This window comes from Zonotrichia albicollis, chromosome 8, assembly GCF_047830755.1.
Source record: "Zonotrichia albicollis isolate bZonAlb1 chromosome 8, bZonAlb1.hap1, whole genome shotgun sequence".
NCBI lineage: Eukaryota > Metazoa > Chordata > Aves > Passeriformes > Passerellidae > Zonotrichia > Zonotrichia albicollis.
The window spans coordinates 30437530-30449485 of NC_133826.1; the positions used below are offsets into that span (position 1 = coordinate 30437530).

General features: G+C 59.5%; 3 protein-coding genes across 7 annotated transcripts in view; 2 read left to right on the forward strand and 1 right to left on the reverse strand.

Moving 5' to 3' along the window:
• The window catches only part of LOC102072223 (flavin containing dimethylaniline monoxygenase 5), a 5053-nt gene extending 1300 nt beyond the window's left edge, over positions 1–3753 (forward strand). The window contains exons 2-8 of the mRNA XM_074546488.1: positions 582–770; positions 847–1009; positions 1664–1806; positions 2042–2241; positions 2331–2680; positions 2929–3001; positions 3158–3753. Of these exons, the coding sequence (XP_074402589.1) occupies positions 582–770; positions 847–1009; positions 1664–1806; positions 2042–2241; positions 2331–2680; positions 2929–3001; positions 3158–3515 (1476 nt within the window). The 3' untranslated portion in view covers positions 3516–3753. The remainder of the gene's footprint in view (positions 1–581; positions 771–846; positions 1010–1663; positions 1807–2041; positions 2242–2330; positions 2681–2928; positions 3002–3157) is intronic.
• The window catches only part of FAM78B (family with sequence similarity 78 member B), a 25062-nt gene extending 20510 nt beyond the window's left edge, over positions 1–4552 (reverse strand). Inside the window, exon 1 of the mRNA XM_074546477.1 lies at positions 4534–4552. The gene's annotated coding sequence lies outside the window, so the exon portion shown is untranslated. The remainder of the gene's footprint in view (positions 1–4533) is intronic.
• PRKAB2 (protein kinase AMP-activated non-catalytic subunit beta 2) lies at positions 4031–11795 on the forward strand. 5 transcript variants are annotated; one of them, XM_074546480.1, is made up of 8 exons: positions 4031–4170; positions 6804–6980; positions 7158–7324; positions 8171–8264; positions 8830–8950; positions 10104–10237; positions 10508–10576; positions 10913–11795. In XM_074546480.1, exons 2-8 carry the CDS (start codon positions 6819–6821, stop codon positions 10988–10990), a joined length of 825 nt encoding a protein of 274 aa, XP_074402581.1. In that variant the 5' UTR covers positions 4031–4170; positions 6804–6818; the 3' UTR covers positions 10991–11795. The 5 variants fall into 5 exon arrangements, with proteins under 5 accessions (XP_074402581.1, XP_074402584.1, XP_074402582.1 ...); XM_074546483.1 differs by having other exon boundaries at positions 8830–8944; XM_074546481.1 differs by having other exon boundaries at positions 4096–4220.
• The last annotated feature ends 161 nt before the right edge of the window (positions 11796–11956 follow it).

Below are 11956 nucleotides of genomic sequence, written 5' to 3' on the forward strand. Positions count from 1 at the left end.
GACCCACCAACAAAATGACCAGTGTTCCCACCATGCTCTGATATGATTGTGGGAGAGCCCTGGGGGAAAACAGGTGGCATCATGTCAGAGTGGGGTCTGGGGTGGACCTGTCACAGTCCACTAGTTCTACTGTGATGGGTCAGGGACAGGGTTGGTGGAGCAGAACCAGAGCAGCAGCATCCAGCTGTCAAGGCACAGACCTGGTAAGCAGGAGCAACCACTCAGCAGGAAGCACCGGAGCTGCCTCCACAACTGGTGAGACCTGATGTGGCAGCAAGGGCAACAGCACCACAGGAGCTTTGGGAATGCTCTGTCTCATAGGGGCAAGCAGTGGAAGTGGGGAAACTGAGGCACAAGGCCACCATGACCCACTGTCACCAGTGCCTGGCCCCCGCCAGTCCAGAGATACATCCCCGTTTTTTGGGGTGGGGGGTCTCAACCACAGGAGAATTTCTGGGCGCAGGGATGGGTGGCACAACAACCTGTGGCTTAATCCTGCACCCACGGGGGAGGTGCCAGGCGGGACAGGCAGGTGGCCCATCGTTCCCCGGGCAGCACTGAGCTGTGGCCCCCTCCCACAGGAGCACCCCGAGGACGGCCGTGCCAGCATCTACCGCTCGGTCATCATCAACACCTCCAAGGAGATGATGTGCTTCAGCGACTTCCCCATCCCCGAGGATTTCCCCAACTACATGCACAACTCCAAGATCATGGAGTACTTCCGCATGTACGCGCAGCACTTCGACCTGCTGCGCCACATCCGCTTCAGGGTGAGGCGCGGGGCCCGAGGGGGCGGTGGCGGCGGGAGCGGGGCACGGGGGGCCTGACAGCGCTGCCCTGTGCCAGACCAGCGTGTGCCGCGTGTCCAAGCGCCCCGACTTCGCCAGCAGCGGGCAGTGGGAGGTGCTGACCGAGAGCGAGGGCAAGCAGGAGGCGGCCGTCTTCGACGCCGTGCTGGTGTGCAGCGGGCACCACACCAACGCTCATCTCCCGCTCGGCTCCTTCCCAGGTATGGCCTGTGGGCTGCTTGCCCACTCCCTGGCATCTCTAAGTGCCTCTGCAGGTTTAACGCACCAGGTGGGATTGCAAGTGTCCAAAGCATCCTGCTGGCAGATGTCACTGCTGCCAGCCTCTCCCACCTGAGACAGGTTCCCTCCCCATGCTGCTGGCCGAGCACCTGCTGGGCCCTCCAGCTCCTCACCAAGGCTGGAGGGCTCAGCACTGGTGGTGGCCTTGTCTCTGGGTGCCAGGGGAAAATGCCTGGAGAGCTTTCAGCTGTGGAGGTCCTCTTTGGCTGGGGAACAGGCTGGAGCACACTGTCACCAGGGTCTGGCAAGATGGCACAGACCCTGGTTGTTCCTCTACTGGCAATGCATGGCACCAGACAGGATCTGCAGCAGAATTCTGGGATGGAAGCATGGAATTCTCCACTCCAAGCCCTGTTCCAAGCCAGGCTAGTCCCAAAGCTTAAGCAGGATGCTCAGGGCTACACTGAGAATCTTCCATGCTGGTGATGCCACCACCTCTGGGCACTACCCCAGGGCTGCATAACTCCGATTGGTCCCACTGGTGCTAGCTTGTTCCCAAAACACACCACCAGTCTGAACAGGGGGCAGCCACCCTCCTGCTCCACATCCCAGCATGGCTTCCCTCTCTCTTCCAGGGCTGGAGAAGTTTGAGGGCTGCTACCTGCACAGCCGGGACTACAAGAACCCTCAGCCTTTTTTTGGAAAACGGGTGGTCGTGGTTGGCATTGGGAATTCAGGCATCGATATCGCAGTGGAGCTGAGCCACACAGCCAAGCAGGTGTGCTGGGAGAGCTCACAGGGATGGGACCCCAGGGTGGGGGGATCATCACCCACCATCCCCTGTGGGCTCCCCAGCCTCCAGCACCTGGCACAAGCACCCTGTCCCCTTGCTGTGGGGGTGGCTCCTGTGGTCCCAGTAGCTGTGCTGGCTTCCCTGTCCCTGGAGCACAGCAGGGGCCCAGCCCAGTCTGAGCATGCTGCCGTGCCACCACCTCTCTTCACCTTCCTTCCAGGTTTTCCTCAGCACCAGGCGTGGGTCCTGGGTGCTGCACCGGGTGGCAGACAATGGGTACCCCTTTGATTACAACTACGGCACTCGCTTCCTGCACCTCGTCCAGAATGTGGTGCCTAAAAGTATCCTGAATTTCTTTGTGGAGTGGAAGCTGAATGCCCGCTTTGACCACACACTCTATGGCCTAAAGCCCAAGCATGGGTGAGCACCCCAGCAGCACGCCAGGCACCTGCTCCAGCAATGCCCATCCCCCTGCCAGGACCTGAACCAGGTCTGTCTGTGCCTTCCAGGGTCCTTGACACACACCCCACTGTCAACGACGACCTGCCCAACCGCATCATTTCGGGCAGGGTGAGGATGAAGCCGAACGTCCAGGAGTTCACAGAGACATCTGCCATCTTTGAGGATGGCACCAGGGAAGATGTCGATACTGTAGTTTTTGCCACAGGATACAGCTTCTCCTTCCCGTTCCTCGACGGCTGCGTGAAGGTGGTGGAGAACCAGATTCCCCTCTACAAATTCGTGTTCCCCCCTGACCTGGAGAAGCCAACACTGGCTTTCATCGGCCTCATCCAGCCCTGGGGAGCCATCATGCCCATCTCAGAGCTCCAGAGTCGCTGGGCCATCCGTGTCTTCAAAGGTAAGTCAGGCAAACCTGCTCTGTGGATGTGTGGATGCAGTCCTGGAGTGACAGTAGTCAGTGAGATGGCCTCTTCTCTGAGAGGCACAGGCACACCCCTACACTGAGCTCCACAGGCTGCTCCTTCCCATCCCATGGCACTTGGACATGCCCCAGGTGTGAGCCCACGCACCACGGTGGTGCTGGCACAGGCACAGCACCCAGGCAGGGCCAGCACCACAGTGGCTGCTGTGTCTCGTCCTCCCCAGGGCTGAACGAGCTGCCCCTGCAGCACGACATGGAGGCTGACATTGAGCAGAAGAAAGAAGCCATGGCAAAGAGGTAAGATCCCTGTGGGAGCACCAAGGGGCTGCCTTCAGCACAGCTGCTCATGGGCATCCATCCTGTCCCATGGAGGTGTCCTGGCACATTTCTGTGTGCCAACAGAGGGCAGGGATGTGGTTGGCCACACTACCCACAGTCCAATACTGCCTGCAGGTACGTGAAGAGCCAGAGGCACACCGTCCAGGTGGATTACATCCCTTACATGGACGAGCTCGCCTGCCAGCTGGGGGTCAAGCCCAACCTGCTCTCCCTGTTCCTCACGGACCCCAGGCTGGCCATGGAGGTGGCCTTCGGTCCGTGCACGCCGTACCAGTACCGGCTGCGGGGCCCGGGTGCGTGGGCAGGAGCCAGGGAAGCCATCCTCACCCAGCAGCAGCGCATGGTCAGCGCCCTGCAGCCGCGGGCCGCCCGCCGCCCCGCCCGGCCCAGCGCCCTGCCCCACGTCCTCACGGTGCTCTTCAGCATCGGCATGATTATGGCCACCCTCATCTACGTCTCGCTCTCTGCTTAGCCTAAAGGGAAGGAGACAGCGGGTGCTGCCGGCAGTCTCCTCCTTTTCCCTTGGGCTTTCCCTCGCTAGCTGCGCCGGAGCACGGAGGGAGCCGTTCCTTGAGGGTGCAGCCTGCTCTGTGGCGCTTTCCCGCTGTGATACCACCGAGCCTGCTCAAGGGCTGCTCTGGGAACAGCTCCCTAAGTCCTGGCCCGGCAGCCACACGAGCTCTATCTATGGCTTAGGTCACAGAGGTGGTGGAGAAACTGCGAACGTGCCCAAGCGGGGGCCTCAGGGAAAAGGCAATAAAGCTTGTCATCATGCCGCGGGGACCGGACAGCACAGTGCCTGGCCGCGTCAGTCTGAGCTCCATCCTGGGGGTGCCGCCGGCCCAGGGGCGGCACCGCGGCCGCCAGCACCCCGCAGCCCTGCCCGCAGCAGACATGGCCGCCGGCGGCTGAGGCAGCGCGGCCCCCGCCCTGCGCGCCCCGGCCAGCGGCGGGCCGGCCGCCCGCAGCAAACATGGCGGGTGCCCGGCGGCGGGGCCGCGGGTCGGGGGCGGGGCGCGGCCGCGGAGCGCGGCGGGGGCGGGTCAGAGCGCCCCGCAGCGGCCGGCGGGGGGTGGCGCCATCTTGGACGGAGGCGGAGAGCGGGGCGGCGGCGGCGGCAGCGGCAGGTGGGGTCGGGCCGGGCCCGGGCCCGGGGACGGCGGAGCGGGTGTCGCGGGTGGGTGTGAGGGTGGCGGCTCCTCGGGCGCCGCTGCGGGAGGCGGTGGGTGAGGCGTGGCTGCGCGTCCCCGCGGTGTAGCAGTGTCCCGGACCCCGCAGCGGGCGGACCCCGTCTCGCAGCCCCTCGGGAGGGCCCGGCCCTGCCGGTGTGTCCCGCTCCTCCCCCGGGCCTCGGCAGACCCGCGGGTGCCCGTGGGCCGAGCCTGCCGTGACAGCCCCGCCACCGCCCCCGCCGAGTACAGCCCCAGCCCCAGCCCTGCCTGCTCGGAGGGAGATTTTCCGCCCCCGCTTTCCCAGCTCACCCCCTTCACCTTACGGCGAGCTCCGGGCTCGGCTCTGGTTCTCGTCTCCGAGAGAGGGAGAGTCCGGACGGATCCGGCTTCCCCGGGTGGTGTCAGCCCGGCGAGATGCAGGACCCCATCGCTCCCTCAGAGCCCCTGGGAATGAATGCCTGCCGGCACTCCCGGACAGACCCCATCCCTCCCTCAGAGCCCCCGGCAATGAATGCCTGCCGGCACTCCCGGACAGACCCCATCCCTCCCTCAGAGCTCCTGGGAATGAATGCCTGCCGGTGCTCCCGGTGCTCCCGGACAGACCCCATCCCTCCTGCAGAACCCCTTCGGGCTGCCTGCCCGTGCTTCCCAGTGCGGTCTCTGGCCGGGTGCGAGAGGCAGCAAGCGTGGCACATCCCGAGGAGGGCAATGGGTGTAATTCTCATATCGTTTCCCACATGAGAAGCTGGGAATGGCAGGGGCTTGCTGCCAGACTGGGATGTGCCGTGGAGGTTTGCTGGGGCTGTGGTGTGGGCAGCATTTCCATCCTTGACTTGGGTGTACCTGTGTCACACCATCTCCCAGTGCTGCAAGGGCTGGCCTGGATGCAGGAGGGTTTGAGCTGTAAAAGTTAACTCAGCAAAGGCAGGTTTTGCAGGCTGTGCACAAAGACCTGTCCTGGCACAGGCCGGGTGCCTGTGTGTGTGATGCAGGGGATGCAGATGGCACCCGCCAGACAGGAACCTGGGATAAACCTCAGGGATTGTTTGGAGAGCATGACCTGTAAGGGACAGAGGGACTGGAATCCTTTTGGAGAAGAGAAAGGGACGCTTCCCACCTGTTAACACCTGCACACATCTCCCAGGTGTGTCCTGCTACAAGGGAAGTTGAGCCTTTCCCACCTTCCTCCCTGTAGATGAGAAATAAGGGAGCCTCAGTGGAGATCCTGGAGAGGAAACTCCTCAGCAGCCGGTCTGGTGGTACAGGGGCAGTTTTTGTGAGGAGCTGTCTGAGCCTCTGCAGAGCAGAGGGGGAAGATGTCAGAGCAAGAGGTGTACCTCATTTGACCTGGATCTTCAGGTGTACTTGAACTGCACTGAGAGGGGTGAGGGTATGGCTTAGCTGCCCACTTGAGCTGCCTTTTAGCCCTCGGGATTTAAGAAATAGTAATTGCTCCATAATGTTCTGAAGCCTGGCTTTGGCTGGCAGCCTCGCTTGGCACCCTTCATATAACTTGATCTTTTAAACAAACCTCCAAATGTCACAAGTGAGCACATGGAGCAAGGCTGGTTGTCCCCTTGCTTGCTCTGCAGATCCCACAGTAAGCTGAAAGCTGCAAAATAAGCCTGGAAGTGGGCAAAAACCCCAGTCCATCTCAGCTCCTGGAAAGAGGGTAAGGCCTGAAGAGTCCTGTGTAGCTTGCAGTGGCTTTGTTGTTTATCCTAAAAGGTGTGTGGTTGTTCATGGCTTGGTCAGTTCTGTTTAGCTTTCTCTGGGCTGGGTGAGATTGGGCTTGGGGGCCATCTCCAGCTGCAGAGGGACACCGAGGTGGCCAGGGCTGCCCTTCCCTCAGTGTGTCCCTGCAGAGAGCCGGGCAGGTGCTGGCTAGGTGACAGCAAATGGTCCTGCTCACTGTGCTGTGCTGTGCTGCAGCTGACACGGTGGCTTGCCTGGTGAATCATAAGTGAATGCTGCTGAGAGCTGAGCTTTTTGCAGACACCACAGCATTAGCCCTGCTCCTTGGACAAGCTCCAGCCTGGGCGATTCCATTTGGACACTTTAAATGCTCCCCGTCGCCTTTGCAGGGACAAGGCTCTGCTCTTCTGCCTGTGAGCTCTCCGAGACTTGTTGGGGACTGTAAAACAGCTGCTACTTTCACTCCCTGGCTGTTTTCTTGCTGGGTTGTCTGTAGAGCCTGACTGCAGGACTGTGAAAGAGGCTCTGTTAACGCCAGGCAGTTGATTTGACAATAAAGGTTGGCTTTATTTTTCCCATCAGCTCTACTCTGTTGACTGCCAAGGGCTGATGTGGGACACAGGTGAAGTTGTATTAGTTTTGGAGTCTTAATAATTACCAACTTAACTAGACTGATGATTTTATTAAGGATGTGGCTATAATTAGGTCAAGCTGTTTGTTTGTTGCATTCCCATTCAGCTCCCAAACTTGGTAATGGAAATGAACTTGGGGCCTTTTTTAGGGTTGCTGTTCATCTCGGCTGGCAAAGCGCATTTGGGAGACGGTTCTTTTGCTCCTGTCCTTGCTGCCAGGGCCGTGGGCAAAGGCAGAGTGGTGTTGTTGTGTCCCTGCAGGGCTGCTGAGGGGCCATGGGGAACACCACGAGCGAGCGGGTGTCCGGGGAGCGCCATGGCTCCAAAGCCCAGCGCTCCGACGGCTCCGGCGCCTCCCACCCCGCCAAGGAGCACCCGCACAAGATCATGGTGGGCAGCACTGACGACCCCAGCGTCTTCAGCTCCCACGACTCCAAGGTAGGGGCTGCCTGCTGCCTTCCCTGCCTGCCCTCCAGGCGCACTGCCTGTGTGGGGCTGTGCTTCCAGCATGCCTGGGGCCTGGAGGAGCACTGTGGTGCTCCTGTGTGTGGCTGGTAGAGGCCAGCTAGGTGGATGTGTTCATTCGGTCACATCTCTCTGGTTTTCTTTGCCCAGATTCCTGGGGACAAGGAGTTTGTGTCGTGGCAGCCAGATCTGGAGGAGTCAGTGAAGCCATCCCAACAGGCTCGTCCAACTGTCATACGCTGGGCTGATGGAGGCAAGGAGGTCTTCATCTCCGGATCCTTCAACAACTGGAGCACCAAGATCCCGCTCATCAAGAGGTAGCCAGGCCCTCAAGTCATTTACTCTATGTTCATGTCTGCTCCAGAGCAGAGAACATTTTCCTTTGCTCTCTTGGCTTTTCTCTGTTCACTCAAGCTGTGGGTCTGAGGCAAATACGCAGTCAGCTGCATCCCTGCGTGGTGCTGCAGGGACAGTGGGAAGTTGTGAAACAGGGACAGGACAGGATGGGCCACTTTGCATGCCCAGCTGGATGTCACACAGCAGCCAGTGCTGGCAGCAGAGCCCTGCCCAGGTATGCAGCAGCCCTCTGGAAGCTGTCAGCTCTTCCCTTGGCTGCAGCATTACCCCATGCCTAGTTGTATGGCTGCCAGTGGGTGTTAGTTGTTTGTCCCTCACATATCTCCCTGCCCTAATGATGTTCTCACTGTTCCGCAGCACATCTGTGACTTACATGGAAGCTCATGTAGGACTCTAGCAATTAATCTGGAATGAGTTTATCTCAATTTCAGATTTGATAAACAGAGCTGTCCCACTTGTTCCTGTCCTGCTGTGCCAGCACAGGGCAGGAGCTTTGCCCACGTGTTCTTCTTAGCCTGTCTTGCACAGGGTGTCTGTCACATCCACTTTCTCAGGGCATGGAGGGCAGGACTGGCACTTGCAGCTGGGCTGCTAGGGATTTGAGCCCTGGAATGCTCAAAGGAGCATTGGAATGCTCGTGCCTGTCGTGGCCATGCCTTGGGTCACTGATGATGAGCTAGCCTGACCCTGCATGCAAGTGTTGGGGTAGAGGGGCTGGGCAGTGCTGGTTCCTGGGGCCCCATGGAAGAGCAGCATTCAGAGCACCAACAGGCTGATGCCTATGCACATCTGTTCTCTCTGCACAGCCACAATGACTTTGTTGCTATCCTGGACCTTCCAGAAGGAGAGCACCAGTACAAATTTTTTGTGGATGGCCAGTGGGTTCATGATCCATCTGAGGTAATGCTCCAAGCTTTATCCCTTCAGATCTTGGCTTCTTCAGGGAACTAGACAGGATGTAATGCAGCAGAGGGGGAACAGGGAGAGCAGAGAATGTGTCCTGAAACAAAAGGCACACCTCCAACCCCTGAGTCATTTCAGAGGCTGGTTCCTCTGGACAGAGTCATGATTTATGGAGAAGCATTAGGAAAGGGCAGGGAAATGCCAGAAGCCCTCAAGTCCTGCTGAGAATTGGCAATGGGAAGATGGACCATGAGGTCAGCACTCACTTACAGGTTTTCTTCCAAACTGAATCATGGGGTAGCAGCATGGGAAAGACAACACAGCTACCCATGGGCAGGATGGAGGATGGAAATAGGAGGTGATGTAGGAGCCTGTGATCAAGGAAAATCCTCCCAGGGTAAACAGCAGAGGCCTACAAGTGTAGGGCAGAGTTTACACCAGCCTCCTGTGCTCGGAGGTAGTGCTGCAGCAAAGACAGCTTGGGCTGGGAGGATCTAGGAAGCACTGAATGTGCCTCAGCTGGAGCTGAACACAGGGAGATTCTCACTCCAGTTCTTTCCAGCCTGTGGTTACCAGCCAGATGGGCACGATAAACAACCTCATCCACGTCAAGAAGTCTGACTTTGAGGTGTTTGATGCGTTGAAGGTGGATTCCCTGGAAAGCTCCGAAACCTCAGGTCGGGGTGAGTTTTGTGGCATTAGAGCTTTGCATGTGCTCTTTCCCACCTCCTCTGCTCTGAGACTCGCTGCTCTGGGTGCACAGACCCCTGGGCAGAAGTGTGGCCTTCACTGGGGTGAGCAGTGTTGGGCAGCGTGCCCTCCTCAGCCCACAGCTGAGGCCTCAGCCCTCTGGAGGGGCTGTGTTGGTGTAACTTGTTTTGTGCTAGCACCACCCCAGAGCAGAGCTGCTGCAGTGCGTGGCTGAGGGAGCCATTTTGGACTGGGAAATGCCAGGAACATCAGCCCTTTCTGTCTGGTCAACTGTAAGTCATCTGATCCAGGCTACAAGCTAGGTGATAGCAGGATCCAGTTTATTTTCAGCAGCTACTCTTGGTTTTCATGCCAAGGTAATTTGTACCAGTGCTAGCACATTGCTAGCACTGTGAGCTTGTGTTACAGCAGCAGGTTAGGTTACCACCCAGGCGCTGGTGGTGCTGGCTCAGTGTGAAATGCTGGCAGGAAGCTCAGTGGTGTGTGTGTCCCTGGTTCAGCCCCAGCTCAGCTCCATGTCCTTTCCCAGCCCAGGCAGGAGATGCTGTACTGGAGAGAAGCCAGCAAGCAGCAGCAGCCCAAGGAGATGGAGCCCTTCTGGGGGCTGGCTGTTCCCAAAGGTTCAGATCAGATGTGGCCAGTCCAGCTTTCAGTGCCCACGAGCTCCTGAGGTCCCTCCCATTTTTGGAACAGCTGCTCAGTGTAGAGTTGCTGTTTGCCTTCCCTGGAGCTCCTCATCAGGCAGCACCTAGAGCAGCCTGCTCCCTGTGCCCCTGCTGCTGAGGGCACAGCTCTGGAGCATGCCAGCTGCTTCCTGCAGGGAGAGTGACCTGGCTGAATCGTGTGCTTGAGGGGTCTTGTGATGGGTAACATGGGGTGCCTGTGTTGTGTCAGTGCATGCACCAGCTTACAGCCCTGCTTGGAATTGCCATGGGCTCGCCCAGCTGCTTTTTGTGCCGTGGAAAGTCTGACCTGTTGCTATAGAATAGATCCCTGCCCGTGGCTTGTGGAGGATGTTTGTGCTTGAAAGACCTTGCTGAGTCCTTCTCAGCTTCTTAGGAGCTGCTCTGTGCTCCCCTATCCTGCTTCAGTCATTTCATGTCTCTGCCTTTGTCTTGTCTCTAGATTTATCCAGCTCCCCACCGGGCCCTTACGGCCAGGAGATGTACGTGTACCGGCCCGAGGAGCGCTTCAAATCGCCGCCCATCCTCCCGCCCCACCTCCTCCAGGTCATCCTCAACAAGGACACCAACATCTCGGTGTGTACCAGCTACTGCCCACTCACAGAGCCACACTGGGGTCACAAAGGGAGTCCTGTCTGCAGGGAGCCTGGGCTGCCCTTGGCATTTCCTAGGAAAAGTGGCACTTTATTTTCCCATTGGCCTCTGGTGCTTAGCTGAGCTCTGTGCCTGTTCAGAACAGCCAGAAGTGGTGGCAGCTCAGGCTGCCTGAGACAGCAGCTCCCTGTGCTGGCAGGGGCAGGGGGATCAGGGCTCTGCTGTGCCCCTGTGACACTCCTCTCCTCCTAGTGTGACCCAGCCCTGCTGCCCGAGCCCAACCACGTCATGCTCAATCACCTCTACGCGCTCTCCATCAAGGTAAGCACAGCTCCCACCAGGCTGCAGGTGAGGAGCTGCTGTGGCTCCCAGGAGCCTGCAGCACCTGCAGGAGCAGAACCTGCTCAGCTGGGGGTGCAGATGGGAGCTGGCTGCCTGGTGAGGGTGGCACACACAGTGGCAGAGGGTGTGACCTCCTGATGATTCCCTTCAGCTGCCTCCCTGCAGCGTGGGGGAGCTAAGCATGTATCAGACCCTGCCCTAGCTCTGCCCCGCTGCCCTGCTGTGCATTGGACTGGGGACAGCAGGGACGGGCTGGGGCAGCTCCCTGAGCCCCAGGGGTGCCCTGGCCCCTGGTGCTGACGCTGTCTCCCCCAGGATGGCGTGATGGTGCTCAGTGCCACGCACCGCTACAAGAAGAAGTACGTCACCACGCTGCTGTACAAGCCCATCTGAGCCGGGCCTCACACGCTCCCCACGCAGGACACCAAACGCCGCTTGTCTGCACACACTGGGCCACGGGACTGTGTGACACCTGGCCACTGGCTCCAGCCTCCAACCTGGCAGGGACACGGGCCCTGGCAACAAGCTCAGGGCCACTGGGGCCTGTGACGCTATCCCATCCTACCGGCGTGGTTCAGCCCTTGGTTTCCACCCACCTGCAGCTTCCCTTGGCTTCTGTGAGTCTCTGGGACCACTTTGCTGCTCACCAGAACAGCCCTTCCTCACTCCCAACAGAAAAGGGCTTCACCCTGCCTGTCTTCTCCAGCCTGTGAGGGCCTCAAGGTGGTCCTGGCACTGCACCCAGTCCAGGCTCCAGGAACACATCCTGTTCTTCTGAAGGTTGTGCTGCTGCCCTGGTGCTGAATCTCCAAGGCCACCTTGTCTGCTAGGAGCTCTCAGAGTGACACTCCAGCCTGACACCTGCCCCCTGTTCCACAGCCCTGGCTGTGGGGCTGCCCCCCAGCTTTTTTGAACCTCTGCGAGGTTCAGCGTCCAGCCAGCATGATGGACAGCACAGCTGGACACAGCCACTTACCTGCTGCTGTGAGAGCACCATCAAGGACTGCAACGCCCTGTGCCCAACATCAGCTGCTTCTGTGGGACAGGGCTGACTTTGTCACAGCCAGAGGGGCACTGGCACATGCCCTGGGAAGAGCAGAGGCGGGCAGGCACTCCAGGACCCCGGCTGCACCGCCTGCTGCCGCAGCAGCACCATGGGACAGGGGGTTCTCTATTTATTACAGTATTTATTGTTCTCCGTGCTGCTTGCCTGCTGTTGGAGAGGGGGCCCAGAAGAGCAGGAAAGGGAGCACCCAGTGCAGCACAGAGCTGCCCTTGGGTGGTTAGGGTAGGGCACAGAGCCTCCCTCTGGGGACAGCGTTTGGCACCCTGTGCTGCGGGTGGTTTGGGGAGGGGGAG